Source organism: Aspergillus brunneoviolaceus (genome assembly GCF_003184695.1).
Source record: "Aspergillus brunneoviolaceus CBS 621.78 unplaced genomic scaffold BO95scaffold_22, whole genome shotgun sequence".
NCBI lineage: Eukaryota > Fungi > Ascomycota > Eurotiomycetes > Eurotiales > Aspergillaceae > Aspergillus > Aspergillus brunneoviolaceus.
This window is the reverse complement of record NW_020290752.1, coordinates 188,703-215,193: the sequence shown is the minus strand read 5'-3', so window position 1 is coordinate 215,193 and position 26,491 is coordinate 188,703. Positions and strand designations below refer to the sequence as shown.

The following is a 26,491-nucleotide window of genomic DNA, read 5'->3' as shown; positions in this document are numbered from 1 at the left end:
GTGAATTCCTTGATCGGGTTGGGGGTCTGCTTCTCAATCAAGTAATAACTCTCAGCAGGAGGACGAGAGATAAGAGTATTGGGCAATTTAGGCGATGTCGCAGGGTACTTCCTGCCGCAATGAGCCCAAGGTCTGCGAACTTCTCATTCATCATGGCCATCAACCTCTGTATGATCTTGAGCAAAGTGTTTGTTATGCAAAAGACCAAGAAAAGCGACGAAATCATGGGTGGTGTGTCTGTAGCAGCTCCCCAGATTCTGAGCTTATGCTGCACATGGACTCGAGTTGATACTCAAAAAGTCTCATGAACCGTTATTGAAAAAGCAGATTGTGGAATTCTCCGAATCTGCAAAAGAACCCCTGAAGGGGGCATCGATAGAGCTACCTAAGCCAGGAGCTGAGGTAGGATAAGCATTGCTCTTATTGCAGACCTCAACGAGCAAGCATGGTTACCCACAGCAGATTTGCTGCCGAGTCTTAGTCTTCAAGGAAGCCCACCTTTCTCGAGGTGTTCGTCTATCCAAAAAATCTCCAGAACAAGATACTGGTACCTTCATACCATTTACGCACATCTCAATGAGCAAGCTCAATCCATGATTGGTGCGCGTGGTCCGTACGTGGAGTCGAGTCAGTGACGGGCGCAGGCGTACGTGGAGTCGTAGGAACAGGTTTCTTCGGAAATGCCTTCGGAGCCGTAGGAAGGATGGGCGTCTTTGGAGGTATGGGACGGCTAAGTTTCTTTGTCGTAGGGAGGATGGGCTTGCATTTCTTTGGAGGGCTGTTCTTTGTAGGGTCGTCGGAGTCCGAATGAAAGTCGAGGGTACGCTTCTTCAGTTTGGATTCGGGCTCTGGAACATTGGCGTCCAGATCGCCCGCCGGTTCTTCTTCGTCAACTGGACTATTTCGTTGTGAGCGATTGCAAGCAGATTCGAAGTCTGACCCAGGATCGGATCTGGCTCGGGGGCAAAGCTTCGGAAGACCGTGGAACGACAGAGAACTATTGAGCTGGGCTGTGTCCAAGCCCATGAATAGTCCGGTTGCCTTGACCGTCGTCTTTCCTCTCGGCGGTCTGCTCTCAGGGCAAGCTTCTTTTTGTTCGAGCACACGTGCTTCTTCATGGGGTAGGGGCTTAGGGAACAGGCTTACGCTTTCATCCGCACCAGCTCAGACAATCGATCGTCGTAGGCAGGCGCAGAGTAGCGGCGGGATATGCAGTGACTCCCTTGCTTAACGCAAACCCACACATTAGCTCGGCCTCTTCTCTGGGCTTACCCTGTCTGGAAATTAGCCAATGTTCGCAAGCAGAAGGGAGAAGAAAGGGTGGCACCTACCTTAGGATATGAACATTGCGACACGGGTGTATCATCCGGCCTTGCGGTTTTCATTCATAAATCCCTGTCGAGTTATGTGCATACCACACGTCGACAATCATCGCATCTTGCTAAAAGCACTCTGCTCAACACCTCCCACGCTTAGGGCTGTTGTAAAACGTGCTCATAGCGCCTGTGATGCGCGATTCAGCAATCAAAGGCATTATCCACCCTCCAAGGCTCTTTTGCTTTCTTTCTTCCTTCTTCGTCTTGTCGTTTTTGTGTTTTGACACAAGTGCTGTTTGCTTTTGAGACACCATGGAGCTAGTTGGAACCGCCCAACCAGTAAGGTAATTGTCGAGAGCGCCATAACCTTCCTCGACCATCGCGCTCTCAATACTCCAAACCACAGATTCCCCACCTACCAGTAAGTCATCCAGAAAAGCGTCCACCGAACTGTAGGTAACAATCTCCATCCCTACCTTCGTTTCGCCATCCGGCCATGCGATTCTACCCCATTCCCCCGACGATTCCACACCCCAACAGGCACAACCCAGCCCAACGCCCGTAAGGCATTCCGCCGTAACAGAATATCTCCAAAACGATATTCTACATGCATTTAGATCATCTGCTACTCGACAACCATCCCAAAAGCCGCTGGAAAAGTTAGCGAAAGTGGACAGATAATTCAAGCCAGCGCGGATACCTCCAACAAACACCCCGTATGGTCTAGGGTGGAGACGACGGTTGTGGATCACCTAACGGCTTCCTGCTTCAGACCTGGGTTGGAACCCCAGTACGGGGGAATTTCTTTTTTGTTTTTCGTTCAAAGGGGGGTGGTGGTGGTGTCATGAAGATGTCATGGGATATGTCATTGTTCAGGAACCGGAGGAGGAGGATGGGGTTGATTGCTCGAGCGGGAGCATCGTGTTTTGTATGGGGGTGTGGACTGTGCTGGCGGGGCATAAACAGGGGCCGTTTGGCCTGTTTACTTGTGTGGAGAGCACTGATAGTGGGCTTGGTTTATGATAGGTGGTGGTGGTGGTAGTAGTAGTCGGAGTATTCGACTATAGCCCTACCGAGAGTTTGCGGGAATGGTATCTGAAGAGAGGGCCACTCAATCGCCGAGCGACGCTCGGTTATACCGAAATAGAAATGCACATGGAAGCCAGTGATAGCAACCGTTGGCTCATGCAGTCAATTTCTTGCCGAGAACGATTATCTCCTCCATATCTTGGGCATGGAGAGCTTATCTCTGCGTGAAGATGGAGTATTCAGGTGGGTCAAAAGATGTATTAAGTGAGCGATTGTGGGGAATGCGAATCTCAATGTCCTTCCTTTGCTTGGAAAGCGGCCCTCGAACTTCAAAAGCGAAGGTCGTTTATCTATGTCGTCCTTCGGTAGACTGAATTACTAGCTGTCTTTGCTCAGCTTGACAGATCCCTAGACCACGAAATGCCTCTATGAAGCCGTGATCAAAGTCCCGGACAGGCGAAGGACATGCTTTATCGGCATTTGTGTTGTGGACAAGTGGTTGGGGAAGCGATGTGTGTCACGGATCGTTTCCAGCATAGAGAATATAGAAGCGATTGTGTTGGGCTATGAAGATACAGATGTGTGGATGAAAAAGAATGGAAGCTGAGTAGGTAGTATGGTGGAGGAGATGGAGGTGGATAGTGGAAGAGAGCCAATCTACCAACATGCTGGATCTGTTGATTGACCCCTCTACTTGATAGTTAATAACAAGAAACATTGAATCAGACAAGATCAAGATTTGAAGCAAGAGAAGAGACTGCAGTACACTAGCTGGTGAATGACAGACCATAGAGTACAAATTCACCAGAGGGGGTGCTTGAGTCTATACAGAGTCCATGCGGTGACCGTGTGAGGAGACATCGCTACTATTGAATGACTCCTGCTGCCATTGGGCGGTAGTCCAAAAGTGCTTTTGTATAGACCAGACAAAGTAGCACCACCAGGGGCAAGCGGACTTGAATGGAGATGGACAGCGGTAGCCAGTATCTCCAGAAAATAGAACCAGCTAAACTAGTGAGCTCCGTTCCTGTACTGCCTAGTCTCTTGAGTATAAGGGAGAGATACTGACGAGCCAATGCTCACAAAAGCGCCAGAGGTATAGTAGATTTGAACAGCCTCGTATTGCAGCTCCCAAGAGCCACTAACAGTGCCGCAGCCCCATAGCATCGAACATAGAAATCCTGCTGCATCGCAGACGCCCCTCAATCTACCTCTATCGCACGGTATGATCTCAACAGCCTGTAGCCGAAATCTCCAAGATACTATTATGGGTGAGGTTGCTTTATACTTCGAAAGGGCTATCGACAGAGAATCCACGATTCTCAACCTTCGCAAACGTTATCGTCGGAGGCAGTGTGAACATGCAGAGGCGAATGAAGCTTATAGAAGTCAGCATGAGCTGGAACCATGCTCCCTCCCGTGGACACCTAGATTGCCTGGCAACATGCGAGCAGTTGTCATGGGCATTTCTCTCGGATGGTCAGGCTGGCAGGTGCCCCCCCCCCCTACTTCGGTAGTATTTGCTACTCTGCAACGCTGGTGAAAAGTTAGCGCCTTCTGATAGAAATCCGAGACACATTTGTTCCTGGCCGAATAAGTCAGAGGTTTGGAGCCGGAGCATCGTTGCTATCAATGATGCAAGTGCATGGCTTGTTGCTCGAATGTGGGAGTACTAGGAATAGAAAGGGAGGATCGAAAGGAAGGATCGACGGAGACAGCTTCTACTTTGGCCGTTTGCCTCCAGGTATGCACCGTGGGCCCAGCAGCTTCAGGTTTTAGATGGCACATGCTCTTGGGACCAACTCTCTCCAAGGAAATCAAATGAAATCTATAACTTTTGATTCGTCATAAAGTGTATATCTACAATGGTATCATGTGCCCGTACTGAACGATCTTCAGCCTGATCTACAGATGATTATCGAGCCAAGGTAAGCAGGCTTCTGCGCACCCCGGCAACGTGGGTCATCATCCTGTGCTCTTCTGATGGAAGTAACAGCCTATAAGGATGCTGTAGTGGCTTGTTAACCGTAATGCTCGTCTCAAGAGCGTGCACAGTACAGGTGGATAGACCGGCTATCCACTCTCGGAGAGTCACAGTCCATCATGTCTTCATTTCACATCAGCAACCGAGACGTCTCAACCCGATCTCCTCGCCTTCATCTCGGCGATGAACTTGGCCTTCTTCGACGTGGGGATCACATAGATCTTCACCAGCTCATCCACAACCTCCACCTTACCACTCGCCAAGATCTGCAGCAAGGGCAACTTCTTGCCCGCCTGGATCAAGCCGCCCGTGACGGTCTCCATGAAGCACTCCACCGAATTGATCGTGTACTCATGCTTCGAATCCCAGGGCAGCGGGAAGATGTACTCCAAATGATCCTCGATGGTGTGCATCTCGGAGAACGCCTTGATGAAATCCGTCTGCGCGTCCATGTGGTACAAAAGCACACAGGGGAACTCGAGGGTACTTTCGGGCGACAGCGGGTCCGGCGAGAGCTTGATGCTCGCATCCTCCATCTCCGGCGGCGCGTCCGTCTTGCGCGTGCGGATGTTCCTGGCCTGGAGCGCGACGCTCAACAGCTGCGCCTCCTTCTGCCTGCGCTCCTCCTCGGCCTTCCTCCTCGCCACCACCCGCTCCACCGCGGCCTTCCGCTCCGCGATCTTGGCGGCCACCGTCTGCAGGGACTTGTTCTCGGGGTCGATGGCCAAGCCGCGCGCCGCCGCATCCTCCGCCTCGGGGATCTTATCCAGAGCGAGCAATGCCGTCGCGGAGCGGTAGTAGGCCTTGACATTCTTGGGGTTGAGTTTCAGAGCGGCGGCGCAATCGAGGGTCGTAGAGCGGTAGTTCTCTGTGATCACCCCCCAGATCAATTCAAGTCAGCCCCTCTCCCCTAAACCCAGGAATAGACTTGAGAAAATTGACACTCACGCAATTCCAAATGACACAGCGCGCGGTTGATGTAGCACGCGGCCTCCACCTCCTTCTGGAGTTTTCTCTCTGCCTCCTCATCCTCGGGCTTCTCCCACTTGTCCTCCTTGGCCTGCAGCACCGCAATAGCCTTGGTGTAATGCTCCTTGGCATCGATCCACCGCTTCTCCTTGGCCGTCTCGTTTCCCTCGGACCGGAAGCTCTGCGCCACCTCCCCGCGGGTTCCTTCATTCTGCAGCGCGCGGATCGCATCCAGCATGACGTTCTCGCCGTCTATTTTCGATCAACCGTTAGCCATATTCTTCCCATTGACCCCCCAGACGCATAACTAAAGACATTTGAGGGTAGACATACTCTCATCCAACGCCTTATCCATATCCGTCATGAACAACGGCGTCCGGTTCAGGATATCCGCCAATTCGTCCGTCGTGTGCGTCTGCACCGCCTGCATCGTCGGCGGCATGCGCGGCGCCATCGGATCGCTGCTCTCCACATCCTTCAGCCGCTCGTGCTTGATCGGCAGGATCTCTTCTTCCGTTGTTGCGGCGGCCGATGCGGCGGCGGCGGCGTTGGCGGCGCCATCGTTCAGGTTGAGCGATTCGTCAAAGTCGTCGGGGAGTTCTTCAATTTGGCCCATTTTTTTTGGGGTTGTTGGATTTTTCGCCGGTTTCGTGTAGGAAGGCAGGAAGTGAATGTGCTGCGGAGCGCGGAGGTGGAGAAGTTTTCTGTTGGCTCAAAAGAAAACGCGAAAGAATAAAAGTCCAGAAAAAAAAGTGGGAGATGCGATTGCGACGAGGAAATTTGATCCGCGGGGATGAGGGGTGGGCGCGCGGAGACAAACGGTGCAAACTTGAGGGGAGAGATTCTGGCCGCCGAACTATGGTAGAGGGACTAAAGGGGATTTAGGTATGACGTCCTATTTCCTGGCTTGACATTGAAGCAGCTGTGAAGCACCGATGTGTAATTTAGACTAAGCATAATAGCATACAACAAAAAGTGATCAGTCGTTGGACACTATCGGAGAGTAGGCGATAAGCACCAATGGAGGCCCGTCACTTTGGCTAATCTTTGCAATGTGCTAACATCGGAACATTAAGAAGCGGAGTGCCATGTTTTATTAATAACTAGTTCTAGTTAATGAGTCGGCTCTAACTAGTTCTAGAGATCATATTCTTGTGCTCGCTAGTACGATTCTTCATATAACTACGTTTATGCTACGTCCACTACTTACTCCTCAAACATACTACAGGGCAGTCCAACCTTTTACACAAAATCCCTCAGGCCATCAACATTTCGTCCTGAAATTCGCGCGGAGGATGAGATGGAGAACCTCAATTCAGCAACCATCAGGAGAATTCCGTTCTTCTCTCCATGGGGTGAAATTGCCGTCATTCGAAGGGTTGCCGAACAAGTCTTCGGTGTGGTTCGATGATTGAAAATGGATATTGGAACGGGTTAAAGTGAACTGTGACCGCGGCGGAGGACGTTCGAGATCGGGGAGGGAAAACCTGGAGCGGTTATTAAGGCGGCTATTGAATGAGACGGCGATCTGCGGTGATCTCAGAATCAGGACTATTTATCGGGTGTGATTTCGCAAGATGACCAGACGGCGCCCAGGCCTTGGGGGTGTGAGGTCGGCAATGGCCAGTGTCTGGTTTATTCTGTACTCGCTGAAGTTGAAATCATAGTCATTGCAGTAAGCAATTGGCATGCGTGAGACCGGGTGTCTTGTGAACGAGCGCGCTCTGCTACCAATCTTCAGCATGGTCGGTTAATTGATGCTCGGCATATCACAGCCCGAGGTCCATTTCCGAACGACTACCTGATCCCAGAGAGCAGAGCGATCTCGCACATCGATCCGATGATGCTGAGGTTGAGAAGAATTTGGCTTGTCGAAGTCAAGAAGAAATCATATGTCAAGCTCTGAGCGACCCTGGGGATTTGGAAATGCACAACCTGCACATTTCCAGGTGTAATCCCTCCCCTCGCCACGGCTATCGACAACCGCAAAACCTGTCCCAGACCCCATTGACACATGAACCTGGGGAAATGGCCAAAGATGGGGGCTCCGTCGAGCTGACCAAGATTAAGGCCATCAGTTGAACCACCACTCAGGTCCGAGAATCCGTCTCCATCGCGATAACTGGTCATGAGAATTTGTGAGAGCGCGGGTCGCAAGCCAGAAAATTGAACCTCGGCTTTTGCTTCTAAGGGAATTGGACCGCGGGCCCAGTGATCCACAGTTCAATTAGTCGCCATCGGTCCGGTCTTCATGTGCCAGCGAGAAAGACAAAAGCAAATGCCAGTCGTTTGCAGTTTGAAATTCTCCTCCTTCTCCTATTCAATATTTTCTCATATCTTGCGTGTTCCATTCCTCTCCTTGATATCTTTCGACCTTCTCACTGTAGCAAAAAAAGAATCCGCGGCGCACGGGAACCGAACCGATCAGTCATCCGCGCAGACTCCTTTCATTACCCCAGACAGACTTATCGGCCGAGATGAGCACCCCCGGAGATTATGACGCTGTCCGCAGAGACATCGCCGCCCAGCTGAAAAAGCCCGATTATGACGACGGAAGTGCTGGTCCCGTGTTTGTCCGTTTAGCATGGTGAGGCTCTCTCATTGTTCAAGTTACTTGCTCATCCAATTTGCCAACTAACCCCGTACCAGGCACTCCGCGGGCACGTATGACGCTGAGTCCGACACGGGCGGCAGCAACGGGGCGGGCATGCGCTATGAAGCTGAAGGCGGGGACCCGGCCAACGCAGGCCTCCAGTTCGGTCGCGCATTCCTCGAGCCCGTCAAAGAGAAACACCCCTGGATCACATACTCAGACCTGTGGACGCTAGCCGGCGTGGTTGCCATCAAGGAGATGGGCGGGCCCGAAGTCCCATGGCAACCAGGCCGCACCGATCTCGTCGATGACTCCAAGGTGCCTCCACGCGGCCGCTTACCGGATGGCGCCCTGGGCGCTGATCACCTCCGCTTCATCTTCTATCGAATGGGCTTCAACGACCAGGAGATCGTCGCATTGGCGGGCGGACACAACCTGGGCCGATGCCACACCGACCGCAGCGGATTCGAGGGACCGTGGGTCAACAACCCGACGCGATTTTCCAACCAGTTCTTCAACCTCTTACTGAAACTGGAGTGGACGCCGAAGAAGCTGGGCAACGGGATGTCGCAGTTTGTCTTTGTGGATCCGGATGCGGAGGAGGGCGACGAGATGTTGATGATGCTGCCCACGGATATCGCGCTGAAGACGGACCCGAAGTTCCAGGAGTGGGTGGTGAAGTATGCGAAGGATAAGGAGCTGTTTTTCGATCACTTTGCAAAGGCGTTCGCGAAGTTGATCGAGCTCGGCATCAAGAGAGACGAGAAGGGGTTGGTCATTAATGCGGACAACGTCAGAGGAGGCTATATTTCAGCACCGAAGAAGAGCGATACCCCCACGGGCCCGCCGAGACAGTCCAAGAAAGAAGCTGTTCGTGCAAGGCTATAGATTTGAGGCTGGTTTGTCCGGTCGGAATGCGTTGTTTTTCTTATACAAGGGCTCTAGATTAGATGGATATAGTTAGAGTTAGCCTCTCATGCTTCATATGTGAATTTAATAGATGATATCGACTGATACCAATCATCGTCAACATCTCACCTGGATAAATAAGTCTGATAGGGGTCTTTCGCAGAAGAATAGCTTAAGAGAAGGCTAAGTTGAGGTTGAGGGAAACGGGGCGATTTACAACGAGGGTGAAATGCGGGGAAAGCAACAAGGATCGGCTGGAGCTGACTTCCCCCGTCCCTCTATTGGCTGACTGCCTTGACTCGGCACTGTCAAAGTGACATTAATTTCAATCGTTAATCCACGAATGAAGGACAAATAAAGGATCGGATAGGTACGTCTAATTACTTGGTGACCGGAAATTCAGGCGACTGATTCGGTTGGAAATATCATTCGACCTCAGTAAAGTTTCATGTTCTCTGCTAACAACACAGTAAAGGAAAATTATGGACATGAAGCTTGGGCACTGCTGTATGTACCATCTTGTACCTGGCTAATGTACAACTCTAGATCAGAAGCAAATCCAATCGGTGTACATGCTCAATTCAGAAGGCAAAAAAACAAACAATCGATGAACAGTCCACGGCTCAACGGCAGTATCACTTTTCAACGGTCTTCGAATCATCAGTTTCACCACCCCCAAAGACATCCTGCATCACGATATCAGTACTTTCCTGCTGATGCCTCACATCGGACTCAGCAGAGGATGGATTAGGCTCATCGGAAACCAAAGACCAATTAATTTGCAGAGTGGAGTTATTCAGCAGCTCTTCAAAACCACCTTCGCTCAACGCAAAATCCGCCTCAGACATTTCGGTGTGTGGATCAAATTCTGGTGCTTGGGCTGATGGCAAAGAAGCGTCCATAGCCATGTAACTGTCATTGAAAACCGAGAAAAGTTCCTGGCCGATAAAGTCTCCAAAGCCATAGCCATATGGAGAATCCGAATATTGCAACTCCTCCTGCCCTGCATGGCTCGATGGTGTGATCAGCTGGCTGTGAGCGGCATCAACCTCGGGGAGAGGAACGGTCATCTGTGCCATCAGCTGGTTGTGTGGGGTATGACTTTCAGGGCTGGAAGTAGTGGTTGGTGGCGTCATTAGCTGGCTGTGAAGGGCAGGAACTGCAAGGCTGGTAGTCATAGTAGCTTGCGTCACCAGCTGGTTGTCAAGATCATCCAGGGCCGCAAGCATGTCGTCAAGGAACTCAGTGGGCCTTTCCATGTGTTCGGATTCAGGTCTCCAGGTACACTCGTAGAACAGTAATGGGACAGGCTTATTCTCCCACCAAACTGGGGGCACTCGATCAAAAGGGTTGGACTGAGCGTGGGATTCGACCATGAAAACCGATCCCAGTCGGCTCTCATAAGCACGGATATTTCCACTATCTTGCTCACCCACCTTGGTATCAGTCCAGTAGACACGTAGGCGGCTGTTATTGTAATAGATGCCTCCTGTCCATCTATAGGATGCAGTACATTCAGTACCTGTGAAGTCAATGTAGTTGATGCTGATGTCACGCGTATGCTCATGAAGGGAGGTTCCGGGAGCGGGCGCAACCACTAAACACAAGGGAGTGCTCTGAAATGCCATATCCGTAGCCACAGAGCCAGGCTGTTTACAGAGGACACAATCCTCGCTCCACCGCTTCCCGAACCAACGGCCCAGGAGGTCCTGTATGGTCACTCCGTCTGTGTCGGCGCTCTCAGCGAGTGGCATGAATATGTGGTGTTTCACAGCAAGTCCCTCGTCAACGAAGGGAGATCCGGGGAGATCGTCAGGCAAACAGGAACACGAGGAGTATCTCTTTGCAGACAAATAGTCGAACTGGGTGAAGGACTTCGTCAATGCCATCCAAGCGTCTCGTACATTCTGGGATGTTGTAGCAACGCTGACGTTGAGCTTTTCCAATTCAGCTTTGAGACGAGTTATCAGCCGAGCACCTTCTTCGTGGGCGCAGGTGTCCCAGTCTTGGCTTATAGCTTCGCGGAAGGCGAGCTCCGCTCCGTCGAAAGTCTGTCTCTCGCTCTCATTACTCTTGTCCTTGGATGAGCCTAGCTTCAGCAACTGAGCCACCACAATCAGTGCATCGAGCATACTGGAGTGGACGGACGGCACAGGTTCTTCTATGGTGATGTTGTTGTCTGGGCTTGTACCATGCATGATGGCGTGGTCCGTAGCTCCTCTGCTGAGACAAGCTTCGTTGGTCTGAGCTGAGTCTACAAGTGCAGCTTGAGGAAGACCAAAAGACTGGGCCGACAGGGTCTCTTTGTTGGAAGGATCGTTGTGCGAGTTCGTCATGCTTTCGGTTGATGCGAGCTGAATGGCGAGTTGCGTTGCTGGAAGAGATGATGAGTGCGAAGGACTCGAATTGAGAGAGATGGTGTTCTCATTTGGAGTGTTAGGTTGCGGTGTAACAGCAGCACTAAGAGAGCCACCAGTCGAGGGCAAAGACATCCGGTGAATGCAGAGATCTGAGAGATATGGGGAAGCGTCCAGCGGTCTCTGAAAAATCCGCCCAGCCGGCATGGCCGGTCCATTCTTAAGACTGGGGTAATAGCGACTAACTGGGATGCATGGCCGATCGATGGCTCTTGACAGCAAACGTGGGCCCGCGTCTCTCGTCACGTCGAATAATTCGTTCCAAGTCTGAGGTCGATGTTCCGGCGCTCTGTTGAAGATGAGCTTGAAAATCATAGCGCCAAGCTGGTCGCAGGTGGCTTCGTGTATAATCCGATCATGATCAAAGCCCCAGTCCAGGAACTGCAGCAGCATCTCCAGGTCTTCTTTCCTGGCGTGCCCACCCTTGGTGAGCCCGTGGCTCCGTTTACCTCCGATGGTGAAGTCCTTTGGGGGGTCGGGCAGAGTCTCCACAGCCAGCTTTTCAAACCGGAGCTCGGGATCGGGATACTGGATCTCATGCCATCTCACCTCCGGGCGTGAGATGGCATGGATGTGGCGATCTTTCCGGCTCCTGGCCGACCTCCTTTCCCCGGTCTGTAGCTGTCCCTGGACCATCTTGCGTGCTATAGTTCGGGAGTATGAGTGACGGCGCTAACTCTCGCTTAACCTCGCTAGAGGCGGGAACCTTACCGGATGAAGGAAGGCGTGCCTTGTTGTTACTGTAGAAGAACTTCTATGGACTGGATCAAGTAACACGAGATAAAAGCTTGGAGAAAGGGACAAGAACAACTTCAGCCGGGAAGTAAAAACTGAGAACACATTTTCAAGTGACAAATCACATATTCACCGGAGGGCAGTGTAGGAATAGATAAGTTGAGACTTCTGCCGAAAAATCAGTTAAGTGAATCAGCTTAGTGCCAGGTGACACTGGGATTTTGCTGGACAATTCATGTCCTACCCACTAAAATCCAAGTCACCCAAGCGCATACATTTCAACTGTGGCTAAACTCTCCTTCCTTTGTTGGTAGAGTCATAGCATATCTGGTCATAATTTTTTCATAGCACTCAAAGCAAGACGGTGTTCTTGTGGCCAGGTAGAAATCTGACTAGGCACGTGTTACTAAGCTACAATCATTAACTAACTTATGGAAAGGACTGCAGCCATCGGTGTTTTTGTTTTCGCGGTATTGATTCAAGCCTGCTACTCAATCACTGTCTGCCAAACAGGTCAGATCGCACTGATGGCTTCAGTGTTGATCTCTTGTAGTACGTAGTGTTATGTCAGGTGGAGTCGCCATGGCAGCATCCCCATAAACACTAGAGTGAAAGATGCGGCCATTCGGACGCCCAAACCAGCTACGGATCTGGTCCCAGAAAACGGTCAATCGAATTGTGTTGGAAGGACAAGCTCTACAGAATACAAGCATAGACCTTGTCGCTGCTTCATTAAGAAATGGCCATCCCTCTTTGATCTTCTACAGAGATGCATACTGACGGTCCTTGCCTATTTTTGGTATTAAGGTAAATCCCCAACCTGAGGCATCGACGAGCATTCAATCACGTGCCTTACCCCCGACCCAGCGCAGGGCAGGTGACAATATAGCCCGAAGCAGCCTAGCGCGGGCCATAAGCGAGCCCTCAGAACGACCATGCCCGATGTGGTTAGTAACCAGCTTACCCGATCCCACAACGGGCTTGCGAAAGTTGCAGAGGAAAGAGATTGAGAAGCACCGCCAACGCCCACGACTTCACCCTCCTTCTCCCATCCCTTTCGCCTGTCGACAATTCACCGCGGTCCCGCCCCAAATCGCCCATCATGTGTACGTGCAAATCTCTCAGTCTCTCCAGATCCCTCATGTCCGACCGATTTTATTCCTTTTTCTGGCGTTTCCTGCCTTGGTTCTATGTCCGGTCGGTGGTCGAGGAAAGAACATCGTTCTGGGTGGCTATATTGCGATGACGGGAGGAAATTTTATCGCTACGACGGCAACGCATCAAAAATCCAAAGCATCAGCTCGGCAAAGAGGTTTTCTATCATCGACAGACCGACCGGATATGGAACATGGCGTGGAAATGCTTTGGGGGGTAAATTTCGCGTTTGACAGACGGGACTCTGGTTTTTATGCGATGAAATGTGAACGGAAATGCTGATGGTTTTTTTTTGTCGACATATAGCGCTTGTGTCCGGCGAGAAGACCAACTTCCAGTACATTCTGCGTCTCCTCAACACCAATGTTGACGGTAAGCAGAAGATCATGTACGCCTTGACCCAGATCAAGGGTGTTGGTCGCCGTTACTCCAACTTGGTCTGCAAGAAGGCCGATGTTGACCTCACCAAGCGGTACGTTTTTATCCTCCAGTCCTCCATCACACCCCTTCCACGCGCAGATGTCGGGAATCCGGAAACTCCAGAAGAAAAAAAGAGGAAGAAGCAGCGCCACCAATGCAGCAACATATCGAAGGAAATGAGAGGAATATACTTCGGAGAACGAAATCCATGCCCGCACATCTGGCCTTTCCACTTCAAATCACTTCAATCATATATCCCGGCAACAGTCAGAGTTAATTCTTATCTTCCTGCAGCGCCGGTGAGCTCACCACCGAAGAGCTCGAGCGTGTCGTCACCATCCTCCAGAGCCCCGAGCAGTACAAGATCCCCGCCTGGTTCCTGAACAGACAGCGCGACATCACCGACGGCAAGAACTCCCAGGTCGTCTCCAACAACCTCGACAGCAAGATCCGTGAGGACCTCGAGCGCCTCAAGAAGATCCGCTCCCACCGCGGTCTCCGTCACTACTGGGGTCTCCGTGTCCGTGGTCAGCACACCAAGACCACCGGTCGCCGTGGTCGCACCGTCGGTGTCAGCAAGAAGAAGAACTAAGCATTTCCTCACTGGGAGCTTTGTGTTTATTTCTTTTCTTGCGCGGGTCTGGGCTACTTTGGATCATGGGATTAAAAGAGAGTCGGGGGGGCAACTGTGTCTGAGATGCTGGTGTGATAATGAAAATTACCCCCTTTCGTTGGGAACCAGACAAGGGGTTTTTTGATCTCGAGTCTCCCGCGAAAATGAAAAGAAATCATACCATCATGAAATGAAATTCAAAAAAAAAAAAACCAAACATGGTCTTCGCCTTCGTAACTTGTATAGCATGAGCAGGCTAACCCATCCTGTAGTCAGGGTAGTCTTCAGGCCTGATTATCACAGGCCATGGAAGAACCAACAACAGTATCTTCAAGTCTGGCCGCGATTGTCATCACAGCGGGTGTGTATCTTATATCATCTTGTCTCTCTCTGATCACCACCCTGCCTTGGTCAAGCAAACGCCGAGAGCGATACCTGACTATGGCTATGCCTCTTATCATATTTTCTCTCCCATGCGCTATCAGGGTCACTTGGCTTAAGCAAAATACGGAGATTTATATCTTGTCAAACCCCGTATCATCTTGTCTATCCCATATACTATCAGGTTCTACTATTATGATTCTGGCTTGAGCAAAAGATAAAAGCTATACCTGATTCCATGCCTCTTACCATACTGCCTATCCCACCCACCAACTATCAGGAATACCATAATCTTACTCAAGCAAACAAACCCCCCCTCCCTCCACACCCTTCCCCCCATTTCGCCACTCACCACGTACAAAGTAAAGACCCCAACTGGCACTGCAGTGGCAGCCAGCCCATCCCTCAACCCCATCTCGGCTGTCTCCAGCTCCCTCGAACCAAAACACCCCGTAAACCAGGGTCCTTGCGCCGACCCCGGGCCTCGAAAAGAACGGTAGATCTACACGGTACAATACACTATTATCCCACTCGTCGATCGCTAAAGGTCTGTCTACTGAAAGCACTGAAGGGGGGAGTCATGATGCTGCTGTTGATTGACATACAACCTACCACATGGGTTATACCATTGCATGGGCATCAAGGTCGTTGTGTCTCTTCCCGCCTTGGTGGTGCTGTACTGTACCTGGAGTATACTCTAGTGGGTTAAAAGCAGGGCACGTGGTGGTGCCTGGTGCCTGGTTCGTCGGACAGCACGGTGGACGTTGAATACCTAGTAGTTTCTCGCCTCTGTTCTCAAGATGATGGCTTCTCAGCCAGCTGGCGCCCGCCTGGAGGTTTCTGTGGACACTCGCCGCTCAGAGGTACGCTACGATGCGGACTTGATCGCTTAGGTTCTCGAACCCACGGGGTCCAGACCAGGGTACGGGGCGGAGTTCGGCGATGTGGTTGGATACTACCGAAACAAAACCTTGCAGGACTACTTTTCGTGCAGGGCGTTTGACAAGCGTGGTATAAATCACTATTGAGTAAATACTGAGTAACGTGATACCTGATCATTCCATCAATTCTAGTAAATGTGTTCGCAGATGACAGCAAAAAAGTACAGCAATCATGTGGTCATAGATCCTGTGTGCAACTTGACATCGAATGCACCACAACTAAGTCATAAGGTAGCAGATTGAAAGCTGGTACTACATCGCAGGCAGCAATATGCAAGTATGTAACTTATATCAAAGAGCAGCAGCAACAGCAGCAGCAGGTCCGATCTAGAACCATTCACCGCCCAACCAGCGGTTGAAGAACTCCAGGCTGGACTCGGGCTGGTCCATGGGAACCATGTGGCCACCGCCGTAGAGGCGCATGAAGGTGAAGTTGCCGTGGGACTTGACCTGACCCACCTTCTTGCCCTTGTGCTCGTTGTCGACGATCTTGAGATCCTCCAAGGGAAGGGAGGCGTACTCCTTCTGGCCGGGCCACTCGAGAGCCTCGGTCCAGGCCTTGTTGCCGAGCCAGTTGCAGATGAAGTCGGCGTCACCGGCATAGATCAAGACGGGGATCTGCTCGAGCAGACCCGGAACCAGACGGTGGTAGGGCTTCATCCAGTCACCGTGGAAGAGGAAGTTACGGTTGATGTCGAAATTGCAGGAGTCATAGCCGCCAACCTCAGCACCGACAGCCTCAATGACTTCGGGCTTGTTCAGGTATTCGCTGACGTATCCCAGACCCTTGTAGCAGAGGTTGGAGTCGTCCTCGCACTTGCCACGGACATCGTAGACATTCTGTCCCGTGCGCTGGTAAGGGGCCAGGAGGGCGTTGTTGCAGTAAATCGAGGCAGGAACACAGACCCATGCGCTCTCGGAGCTGTAGCAGGACTCAATCATGGACAGGCAGCGGGGCAGGGCGTTGTCCATGGACTGGCAGGAGGCCTCGTCCAGGACAGCAGGGTAACCACCGTCACCGCAAGCCATGGGGCGGTAGTACTCGTACTGAGTCAAGCCATCGGTGAGACCGTTGCCAATCAGCACAGACTTGAGGTTAATGTTGCGCTTCTTGTGTGAGAGGATCTCAGAGGCAAAGACAGGGATGTAGTGACCAGCGTAAGACTCGCCAGCAATGTGGAAGTCTTGCTTGGCGTATTCGGGGAACTGCTTGAAGAAGAGAGAAAGCAGAGCATAGACGTCCTTGCCAGCGGCAACAGTGTCACTAACAGCAGAGCCACTGTAGGAGTAACCAACGTTGACGGGCTGGTCAAGGAAGATGACTGAGGCATTTGAGTTCCAAGAGAAATCATTGTAGATGGGCTTAATGTTCTCATCAATGCTGCTGGGCCCAAGCTCCATAAAGAGACCGGTCAGAGACGAACAGCCGGGGCCACCGTTTAACCACAAGACAACGGGGTCGTTGGCGGGATCGTTGCGAGATTCGAAGAACCCTTCAGAAAGTTAGTGTTGAATCGGATCATTTCAGGCATGATTGTCACTTACAGTAGAACAGGTGCTTATCATTCTCGTTATCATCAAGATAACCGGTGTATTGCTTTACATTAGGGTCAATGTTGAGGGAGCTAGGATCGGTCTTCTTGACCCTGAGATCGTAGGCCTCCAGACGGCCATCGATCTCCCGCTCCTTCTCGCCGTTGGCACCAGTAACCCAGACGTCCTGGATATCGGCGCCACGAACGACGTGGTCCCAGTGAGAGTCGGGACGACGGTTGTGCTTCTTGGGCAGAGAGAACAGAGGGTTCTGGTCCATGCTCTCGGGGAAGGTGCTGGCAACCTCCTCCCAGAGCTTACGAGCATCATCAGAAAGAGTCTTCAGCTGCTCCTTAAAAGCGTGCAGGGGCTCTGAGGAGCTCTCGACGGTCGACTTGAGGTTCGACTTGACGTCTCCAAGAACCTGCTGGAAGGGAGAGGAGACGGCAGCGGTAGCCGCTCCGACCAGCAAAGAAGCTGGAAGAACTCTCATGATGATCTTGGTTTACTTATCAGAGTGCTTGGGTTGAGTCCTTGATGGATTGAGGAGAGAAGGATGGCAAGGACCTTGCGGTCTGGATGGTACCTGGGAGGCAAGGTGCTTATCAGCATGGGCTATCAGGGCACGACGGGTGTAGCTGGGGATGGGGAGATAAGCTTACAGCTCAGGGCAGATGAAATTGGATAGAATTGTAGCTGATAGAACACCAGCTACTTGATCCTACCAAGAAAATCAAGAAGACAGAAGAGGAGGTGAGGATGAGAGAGAGAGAGAGAGAGAGAGAGAGAAGGGAAGAAGGAGATGTCCGGCGTTGGCCTGCAGATGACGCCTTGATAGCTGGGGGAGGAGGCGGCCAATCAAACCGCGGTGCCTTCCGGACCAAGGCGAGTCACGCGCCGAGTCACATGTCATGACTAAGCAGACTTCACGGGACCAGCGTCATCGCCCGTTCCTCCAATCACAGCCCCGTCGGGCCACTGCCTGCCTGGATGCGGGCATCATTTTTTCAGACGAAACCCAGACATACCCCTCTATAAACAAACCTACCACCAGATACCCATCTTCTGTGACACATTTTCTTGATAAGACCAGCGGAACGCACTCGGCTTCTCCGCGAAGGAAGCCTCTTCCAAGATGCCGATCAACCAACCCTCAAATCAGATCAAATTCACCAATGTATCAGTCGTCAGATTAAAGAAGGGTAAGCGGGCCAACTCTTTTACTACGTCCACCATATACCCAAGCGCAATCGTCTGGAGATGCAGCTGGGGCTATTTTCCAAAGCCGGCGATCTCAAATTTGAAATAATTCACCAGAATTCCCTTCACCACCCCCGCTAACACCCCACCTCTCCAGGCAAGAAGCGCTTCGAACTCGCCTGCTACAAGAACAAACTCCTGGAATACCGGTCCGGCGCCGAGAAAGACCTCGACAACGTCCTCCAAGTACCCACGATCTTCCTGTCGGTCTCGAAGGCCCAGACGGCGCCGTCGGCCGAGCTCGCCAAGGCGTTCGGCGCCGACACGCCCGCCGACGAGATCCGGCAAGAGATCCTGCGCAAGGGCGAGGTGCAGGTCGGCGAGCGCGAGCGGAAGGAGATCATCGAGCGCGTCGAGAGAGAGATCCTGGACATCGTGTCGGGCCGGCTGGTGGACCCCACGACGAAGCGCGTCTACACGCCGGGCATGATCTCCAAGGCATTGGATCAGTTGAGCTCGGCGAGCGGACAGCAACAGACACAGGGCCCGGCGGCCGGCAACGGCGAGACAAACGGTGACGGAGACGAGAACCGCGGCGGCGCGGCGCCCCGGAAGCCCCTGTGGACGGGGGTCGCGGCGAACAAGTCCGCGAAGAGTCAGGCGCTCGATGCGATGAAGGCGTTGATCGCGTGGCAGCCGATCCCCGTGATGCGGGCCCGCATGCGCCTGCGAGTGACTTGTCCGGTGTCGCTGTTGAAACAGAGTGTCAAGGTAGCTGGGGGTGCGGGCGGAGCGAACAAGGAGAGAGAGACGCCGCCGCCCAAGGGTGGTACTAAGGGGAACAAGAAGGGTGGGAAGGGGTCGAAGAAGTCGGCCCGTCAGCGGGACTCCGAGGATGAGGCCGGTGGCTCTGACGCTGAGGCGGCGCCCGCTAAGGGACCCAGCAACGTCAAAGACAAGATCCTCAGCTATATCGAGTCGGTGGAGGCGCAGGAGGTCGTCGGCGGTGACGAGTGGGAGGTCATCGGATTTGCGGAGCCTGGCGCGTTCAAGGGCTTGAACGACTTCGTTGGCAATGAGACCCGTGGCAGAGGACGCGTGGAGGTTCTTGACATGGCCGTCACCCACGAGGACTGAACCAAAGCGTGGTTGATGAAGGGATATATGGACTGCATTTCACCTAAAGCCTGTATAGATGACATGACTGATGACCAGCAACAAAACACCGGATATGAAGTGTACGAGAACTATTCTGAGCATCCATCCGACATGTAGAGTCAGCAGTAGGCTCGTCGCATAGAAGTCGGCTGCCCTGCAACCACCAACTATCATTTGGTATATATCCTCCGCATCAGCAGCAAAAAAATCAGTAACCCCATTCAAACTGCCACAAACAATAGCCTGCGAGATACCAACAAACACAATCCGACTAAACAAAACCATCACTCACCAATCTCGCCACCCATACTTTACTGTACACTCCTACCATTCTACCATCAAAGCCACTCCCTTCCCCCGGTCCCGAGTTCAACACAACCCCCACCCTCAAGAAAAGCCAAGACCCAGATGCAACGCATGCACAAGAGATGCAGAACGTAGAGCTCCCGCCCTCCCCTCCTCTACCCAAATTGTCGCCTCCCTGACCCTGCAACTTAGACTGCAGTTAGGTTTATTCGATAAGCCTGCACACTTCTACTAAGCACCTCCGGTATTCTTCTTGGGTTTACTTCTTCTAGAATCCCGCCTTCCCCCTCCCACGGAGGTAGTAATTGCGGTCTAGCCAGGTCGAACAGAGCCACGCCACCAGATGGCTTGGCAATTGTTTTACCTAGTCAGCCTAGGTATCTGCTCGGTACTAGTGCTTGTTTTTTTTTTTCTGCCATTGGATTGCACGCCTTATCCATCCATACCCAAGTGAGCCTGACCCAAGTGACTACTACCTCAGGGATCAGGAATTTGGGTTGCGGGAGGGCGGCGGGCGGAACAGAGGGGAAAGGAGGGGCGAGGCTGTTGTTCGGTCCTAGGGTCTGGAAGCTAAGTTCAACTTAACAGTCGTGACTTCAGTTAGGTTAACTTAGTGGTCATTTAGGTTGGTTCCAGAAAGGCTGGGCTGGGCTGGGCTAAGCTAAGCCAAATGTGTACGGTATCAGTATGACTATGACTTTGTGGACTATACGATTGAGCCTTGAGGTCAAGATGATGCGTGATGCGCCGAATGCCAAGAAGCTGGTGGGTTGGAGATGTGCGGGCATGTGGAGTGTGGATCTGGGGGGAAAGGGGAAAGGGGAAGGGGCGGGCAACTTGGAAAGTGGAAGCTCTATTGTTTACTACAGTTTCTAGTCATTCATAGTGTTGCGGAGGGTGGAGACCACTACCTACCTAGGTATGATTGCCTATCTCTATTACGATTTCTACACAGATCTTGGTGTAACTCATTCATGGGGACGGTTTGGGTAGGCATAGGCATTGGCATGGACAGGGCTTCCCTACGTGGAAATGGTGGCAAGGTCTGCAGGCTACTACTCTACGAAAAGCAAGGATTAAAATTCTTGATTTCTTCATTCATTGGTCTACTGCACTACCTGATGACAATGTTAGTGGTCTGCTGGGTAGATTCGGTAGAGTAAAAAAAAAAAGTCATGTAGCTTGGGCTGGTCTTTCTTCCTCTGCTTCACGAAGGTTGCTAGTAGTAGGCAAACCCCCAAGAGAGTGAAGTACGGTAAGCATTTATGCAACACCGCCAGCAGCAGCAGCAGCAGCACGACCAACACGGTCGGCAAGAGAAACTTGACTGCAAAGGGTATACGCTCAATTGCAAATGCACGAAAGCATATAGAATATGCATAAGAAGCCAGGCGCTTTTCAACATTCGTTCGTCTCATGCGTGGAAAGTCAAATGTCAGCCGGCAGTGACGCTGGGCCAGTCAAATGCAATAGCCGACATGCCCCTCACGTCGTGCGATGCATGGATTCTGGACCCGAGGTCTTGGCTGATGGATGGGACCGGGCGGTGGCCGGAGCATTCGGATTTCGGGCTCTCTCAAGGGCCCTTATTGTTAGGAGTAGAAGGAGTTGGTTGGAATTAAAATAGAAGGGTTGCGTGTGGAAGATGCCGTAGTCGGTAATAGAGGCTGTGCTCCGTCTAGTGGTAGGTTATGGTGGAAGAACAAATGGATGGATCGTCGGGATGGCGGGCGCTCATTGGGTGAATGGCTCACGTGACGAGGAGAAGCGAAGATCTTGCCGGAAGTCGATGCGGTTATTAGGATAAATATAAGTTCTAGTAGCAGATCTGCACGGCGTTCAACGCTCGTGTCAGATCCTCGGGGGCGAAGGGCATGCAAGCGCCCTTGGGCGACATTGGAGGCGGCGATATGGCCCGTACAACCGGAGAGGTGTACCGGATGGTTTCCTTCAGTAGTGCGATCGGGTCCTCCTGCTCGAGTTCCGGAAGGAGAGTCATCAGGGACTCGCTGTAGCTCTCCGGATCCACGGCCGTCGACGAGGTCGAGCCGCTGCTGTCCCCCTGGCGGCCTGGAGCGTACTCATCATGGTCCACGGAAATCGAAGCTATTGATATGGTCAGAACGCGGTCATCTTACAAGTCGCTGGGGCCAGAAGAAATGGAAGACGGAGTTGACCGCGAAGAAAGTGAAGAGTTCCACATACCAGTCGTCACATCTACCTCCGGGGCCGTCGTTGGGATCTGATCCGGGGCAAGGTCTTCCTCGTCACATTGAGGTCTCAGGTAGTCCGGTAATGATGTACAAGGGGACAGCGACAAATCTAACGACCGGCGTCGCTCTTCTTGCGTCCCTTGGAAAGACCATGCTGCGAGGCGCCGTTGGTGTTCGCGATCGAAGGGACCCTTGAATTTGGAGCGAGGAATCTCATGGCGCTTGTAATATTCGATCTTGATCCCGTTGCCCTTGGATTTGGATGAAGAGGAGGAGCTGCTGCTCCGACGGAACACTCGACGAACCTTCTCACGGAAATTCATTGTGGCCGGGAGGAGAAGTAAGTAGTCGAGGTATGGAGAATAGATATCGAGGTTGTGCAGGTGTGGAGATTAAGCGTTGACTCTGTTTAACTCCGCACCTCAATGTAGTAGCGGGCCTTTCCCAGTCGGGGATTGGACGCGAGGGAGAGTGTGCAAGCACAGACAACAATTGGAGAGATAAGCAAAGCCCGTTCTCATCGTATGGCTAGAGTGGAGAGGGGAAGAGAGGAGAGATGAGGGGAGATGGGTTGAAATCAATAAATGGGAAGAGAGGAGAGGAGAGGAGCGAGAAGGAAGAGAGGGCGAAGTAAGAGCAAGAAGTAGCAAGAAGAGGGAGGGAGGAGGGAGGGTTAAGGCTATGAACCGCAATGCGGGTATCTCAAGCAGCAGCAGCAGCAGAGCAGGCTAGCAGCAGTCAGTGTGAGAGAGAAATCGACGACTAACTCAGAGGAGTAATCGAAATCGGGTGGACTCCATACCTATGATTCAATTCGAGGGGGAAATTATTACTAGTTGGCCACGAATAAGTATCGCTGATTGGCACGAGGCGATTCAAGACACTAAGTCACTTCTGCCGTTTAGCCCCATTCCGCTAAGCGCACGGCGATAACAGTTTGGGTAGTTTGGGTGGGTGTGAGAAAGAAAGTGGGAGAAAGTGGGATAAGAGCGATATGGAGAATTGGAGATTGGAGAAGAGAAGCGAGATCAGGAACCCATTCCACCACCACGTAGAGTAAAGGGTAGTGAAAGGATTAAGATTGTTGACAATGTTTGGGTATCGAAGGCATGAAATGAACAACAAAATATAATAGATAACAAAAAGAAAGAAAGACTCAGGGAAAAAGAACTTACCAATTCACACAACTCCCCTAAATTAATTCACTCATTCAACTGTTGTCTCCTATCGATCGATTTCCCTCGCTTTACTTGCAATGGGCTGGTGGTGCTGGCTGTTGCAGCACTGGCCAGCCCTGACTCCACGGTTTTGGACCAGTCTGGTAAGCCGCGATTAGTTTACCACCCTTTGCGCTCAACCACCTGCCCCGGGCAAATCTGATTGTGTGGATGTGTAAGTCGAGATCCACTTGGGTGAGAAGTGCGTGAATTAACACCGGCGACTAGTGCAATGTATGTCCGAGGAACTGTGTTGATAAGTGGTGGTGGTGGTGGTAGTGGTGGTGCTTCTGCTTCTAGTACAGTACAGCAATGCAGTGAGTGATATGTCACTAATCACTACCTATGCTACTCTGTACGGAGTAGATGGATGAAAGGCTTCTGGATGGATCGACTCCGATAATAATACATAGTAGTATTTATTCTTTCTCCGCTGCGACTCCATTATTTCATCATGCATCGCCCCTCTAGATCTTCGAGAGTCCATCTGACCAGGATTACTTTTCTGCTCCTGCTTCTGCATCGACGGGTTGAATCATACCGGGGATTGCAGCATGGGCGTCACGGTGCCGAAGTCCGGTTTTTCCCACCACTTCCTTCCAGTTTCCCCCCCAGGGCTGACTAACTACCCTACTTCCCCCAATCACCGCGAGTCAGAGTGAGTTTGACTGACGGTGGGGGTTGCATTCGCTTGAACATCGCGAGTCTCGAGGTACGACGGTCCGGCAACAACGACCATGGTAGCGTTGCCTTTTCTTCTGGTTCTACGCCGACCTGGAACGATCCCGAGTCAATTCCGGCCACTGTGCTGAACGGCTGTCCTTTGATAGACCCCAGTCGGGGCACGAGCTCTCCCATGCCATTGACGCGCAAAGCATGCACCTACAGGTGGCCCATTCTGGTCAACGCCGGGCGGGTGACAGTGACAGTGACAGTGACACTGTAACTACAGTACAGTGTGAACCGTACCCACCGGACAGGCCGAAAGTGAACCAAGCTGTATCCCTGGCATGGAAAGTAAATGTGGCAAAATGGCAAACAATCCTACCCCGTCCTTCTCCTCGTTCTCGTCCTCCACCCTCCACCTCATAGCCCATCTGGCCTAGACTGGGCCAGGAGTCCAGGACAGCGAGACGGGGGAGAACAGACGCAAGGTTTGTGTCTCTGTCGTGGCCGGTGCTGCACCGAACCTTTCCAGAAGGATGGCCAAGACGTTCCGATCGACGTGCCACCACCACCTATCTCATCCATGCCAGGGATCCTGGTCAATCTGGGAAGGCTCTGAGCGGCTGACTGGTGTCCGGGGTACAGTACAACAGGTAGTAACCGACATCATCATCATCATCATCATCATCATTTCCAATTTCTACCGCCCGTTTTCTTTGTTGGTTCCGTGGCGGTTGGGACGGATTTTCTGAAGGGGGCAGGCAGACGACGGATTCAGACGAAACGTCAGTTGCCGGAAGGGGTCGGACGGTGGCACTGAGATAGATAACCCGTACCAAAACTCCTCGCCGTTCCTTCCGTGAGAGACTCTATCATAGGTTTTGAAAGCGATAACAATATGTAATGGGAATCGCACATAGAGGGGAACTAACTGTATTCAGCTGCGGTGACGAGAGATAATGCGCGAATCAACGGACTGGGATGGCCGAGAGCTCCGACTGCCCCGCTGGATGTCCCGAGGTGTTGCCTCCACTCGGCACGGTACTTCCGATCATGTTTTTGTTTTCAGACAGAAATCAAAATATAGTACCTCAATTCAACAACAAGGCCGGCTGGCCCAATGGTAAGGCGCTTGACTACGAATCAAGAGATTGCAGGTTCGAGCCCTGCGTCGGTCAATATTTTTGTGTTTTTGATCCTCACGTAGTTCATTCGGGTCTGTGTCTGTGTTGACTCCGCCAAGAAACAGTTATTCTTTTTCCAGATACCAACTCAGTAACAAGTTGTTCCATGTAAGGGCGCCGTCCCCGCGTGTGGTTGGGCAGGAAAAGAGGCTGACTGGCCGGGCAATGCTCCGATGATGTCATCAACACCAACCGCCCATGGGGTAACGGGGTTAACCTTTCAGCCTTCTAGAAGCCGCAACTGCTTTCCAGCATCATTATTCTCGGGTACGAATACATAGGGTTTAGTGACATGGCATTCAATGAGATGTACTTTCCCACTGATAGTCGTATGGAATGAACCAGGGACTCCCGAGAACAGCCTGAAACTGTTTGCGGGCTGATCATACCCTTATCCGTCAGGATGCTGGCTGAATGTGCTGGAGCGGTATGTGGCTATCCTCGTGGTGCGCATAAATCCGTCGAACAAGGCACTGACTGCGACACGTTTGGCATTCCCATTGTTCCCCAGCTCAGACACTCCCCTAGAATCTCTAGCCCCCAGTCAATCGAGCAGATCCTGAAACCGGCGACATTCCCGGGGCAAATTGGTATTCTGAACCCGGCTACACTTCGCATGATGTAATCGATCCCGCGCGGACTGGTGAAGGGCAGCGTAGGCCGCGAGAGATCGTCTCATCCTTTGCTCTTGGCCTTCTGGTCTATGACACGTATATCTGCTCGTAGATATGAGTACGAACGAGGTTGAGGAGCTTTCTCTCCCGGTTATTTCCGGTACTTTCCCTTGCCCAAATACCAACACCTTACCCTACCAATGTAGTAATTGGGTGGTCTGCCGTTGTTGATCTGATGCTTGTTGATACTGGCTGTTTAAAGGTATTAATTGCACTTGCAGCAGTGCTTGGCATACCTTAGCTTCTCTTTCTTGCTATAGTGTCGTGATCCCTTGCCTGGTTGGGACAGAGCAACCGGAATAACCGCTGTTCCGGGCGATCGGCTGTAGACGGTTGGCAGCCTGGCCTCTCTTCTCGCTGCAGGTACGGATTGAAGTCGCCGGAATCAGGGGGAGGGGGTGGTTTTGCGCCTCAATCTATGTATCAGTCGCTGCACTTTTGAAGAATTGAATCTTGCGCTAGCATTCTCTAATAATGAGAGCTCGAGGGGTCAAACCTGCAACCAGACCCTCCCTCCCATTGCTCTCAATGCGGAAACAACAATAGATCCCCGGGCCCCAGCTTGCTTCACTGTTCCCCCAGTAAATGATAGTAGCTCCTGGTCGATCGCATGATATCTAACCATGGCTGAGAGCAGATTTCCCTATAGCTTCTGGAATCATGCCTCTCATTACAGCTAAGCTCCTCACCCACCTAGTCCAATTGCTCTCGTAGACGTCGCGTCTCGAACGTAACCAGCTTAAGATTCGGATCCGCAAATACCTTCCCGTCGCATGGTGTACAGTTGAACGGAGTAATTTTATTGTCCTTACCCTCCTCCTCCCTGCGACGCGACACCCTCTTTCCTCCCCTCCCCTCCTCCTCCCTTCTCCCTCTCA

At 52.0% G+C, this 26,491-nt stretch overlaps 8 protein-coding genes and 1 non-coding gene across 9 annotated transcripts; 5 read left to right on the top strand and 4 right to left on the bottom strand.

Moving 5' to 3' along the window:
• Nucleotides 1-573: 573 nt before the first annotated feature.
• BO95DRAFT_462255 (uncharacterized protein) lies at nucleotides 574-1,026 on the bottom strand (the record flags this gene model as incomplete). Its single annotated transcript, XM_025588899.1, has 1 exon — nucleotides 574-1,026. One exon carries the CDS (start codon nucleotides 1,024-1,026, stop codon nucleotides 574-576), a length of 453 nt encoding a protein of 150 aa, XP_025443746.1.
• Nucleotides 1,027-4,189: 3,163 nt separating this feature from the next.
• BO95DRAFT_86675 (uncharacterized protein) lies at nucleotides 4,190-5,388 on the top strand. Its single transcript, XM_025592289.1, has one exon. The coding sequence runs from the start codon at nucleotides 4,449-4,451 to the stop codon at nucleotides 5,241-5,243; it is 795 nt and encodes a 264-aa protein (XP_025443745.1). The 5' UTR covers nucleotides 4,190-4,448; the 3' UTR covers nucleotides 5,244-5,388.
• Nucleotides 5,389-7,640: 2,252 nt separating this feature from the next.
• On the top strand, nucleotides 7,641-8,902 carry BO95DRAFT_441359 (peroxidase). Its single transcript, XM_025586162.1, has 2 exons — nucleotides 7,641-7,885; nucleotides 7,948-8,902. The coding sequence occupies exons 1-2, from the start codon at nucleotides 7,776-7,778 to the stop codon at nucleotides 8,777-8,779; spliced, it is 942 nt and encodes a 313-aa protein (XP_025443744.1). The 5' UTR covers nucleotides 7,641-7,775; the 3' UTR covers nucleotides 8,780-8,902.
• A 214-nt stretch (nucleotides 8,903-9,116) lies between these two features.
• On the bottom strand, nucleotides 9,117-11,967 carry BO95DRAFT_493471 (uncharacterized protein). The gene has a single exon (XM_025590762.1). It carries the CDS (start codon nucleotides 11,851-11,853, stop codon nucleotides 9,436-9,438), a length of 2,418 nt encoding a protein of 805 aa, XP_025443743.1. The 5' UTR covers nucleotides 11,854-11,967; the 3' UTR covers nucleotides 9,117-9,435.
• A 995-nt stretch (nucleotides 11,968-12,962) lies between these two features.
• BO95DRAFT_410437 (40S ribosomal protein uS13) lies at nucleotides 12,963-14,312 on the top strand. Its single transcript, XM_025584179.1, has 3 exons — nucleotides 12,963-13,058; nucleotides 13,414-13,579; nucleotides 13,822-14,312. The coding sequence occupies exons 1-3, from the start codon at nucleotides 13,055-13,057 to the stop codon at nucleotides 14,117-14,119; spliced, it is 468 nt and encodes a 155-aa protein (XP_025443742.1). The 5' UTR covers nucleotides 12,963-13,054; the 3' UTR covers nucleotides 14,120-14,312.
• Nucleotides 14,313-15,571: 1,259 nt separating this feature from the next.
• Nucleotides 15,572-17,806, bottom strand: cp3 (carboxypeptidase C PRC1). The gene is made up of 3 exons (XM_025586161.1): nucleotides 17,658-17,806; nucleotides 17,008-17,581; nucleotides 15,572-16,955 (listed from the first exon to the last, which is right to left on the bottom strand). Exons 2-3 carry the CDS (start codon nucleotides 17,486-17,488, stop codon nucleotides 15,790-15,792), a joined length of 1,647 nt encoding a protein of 548 aa, XP_025443741.1. The 5' UTR covers nucleotides 17,489-17,581; nucleotides 17,658-17,806; the 3' UTR covers nucleotides 15,572-15,789.
• Nucleotides 17,807-17,996: 190 nt separating this feature from the next.
• Nucleotides 17,997-19,452, top strand: BO95DRAFT_441356 (guanine nucleotide exchange factor SDO1). Its single transcript, XM_025586160.1, has 2 exons — nucleotides 17,997-18,197; nucleotides 18,353-19,452. The coding sequence occupies exons 1-2, from the start codon at nucleotides 18,131-18,133 to the stop codon at nucleotides 19,330-19,332; spliced, it is 1,047 nt and encodes a 348-aa protein (XP_025443740.1). The 5' UTR covers nucleotides 17,997-18,130; the 3' UTR covers nucleotides 19,333-19,452.
• Nucleotides 19,453-21,378: 1,926 nt separating this feature from the next.
• On the bottom strand, nucleotides 21,379-22,683 carry BO95DRAFT_86525 (uncharacterized protein). The gene is made up of 2 exons (XM_025592288.1): nucleotides 21,865-22,683; nucleotides 21,379-21,765 (listed from the first exon to the last, which is right to left on the bottom strand). Exons 1-2 carry the CDS (start codon nucleotides 22,193-22,195, stop codon nucleotides 21,476-21,478), a joined length of 621 nt encoding a protein of 206 aa, XP_025443739.1. The 5' UTR covers nucleotides 22,196-22,683; the 3' UTR covers nucleotides 21,379-21,475.
• A 2,178-nt stretch (nucleotides 22,684-24,861) lies between these two features.
• BO95DRAFT_t113 lies at nucleotides 24,862-24,933 on the top strand. Its single transcript has one exon. It is a non-coding gene; the product is annotated as a tRNA-Arg (tRNA).
• Nucleotides 24,934-26,491: the final 1,558 nt, after the last annotated feature.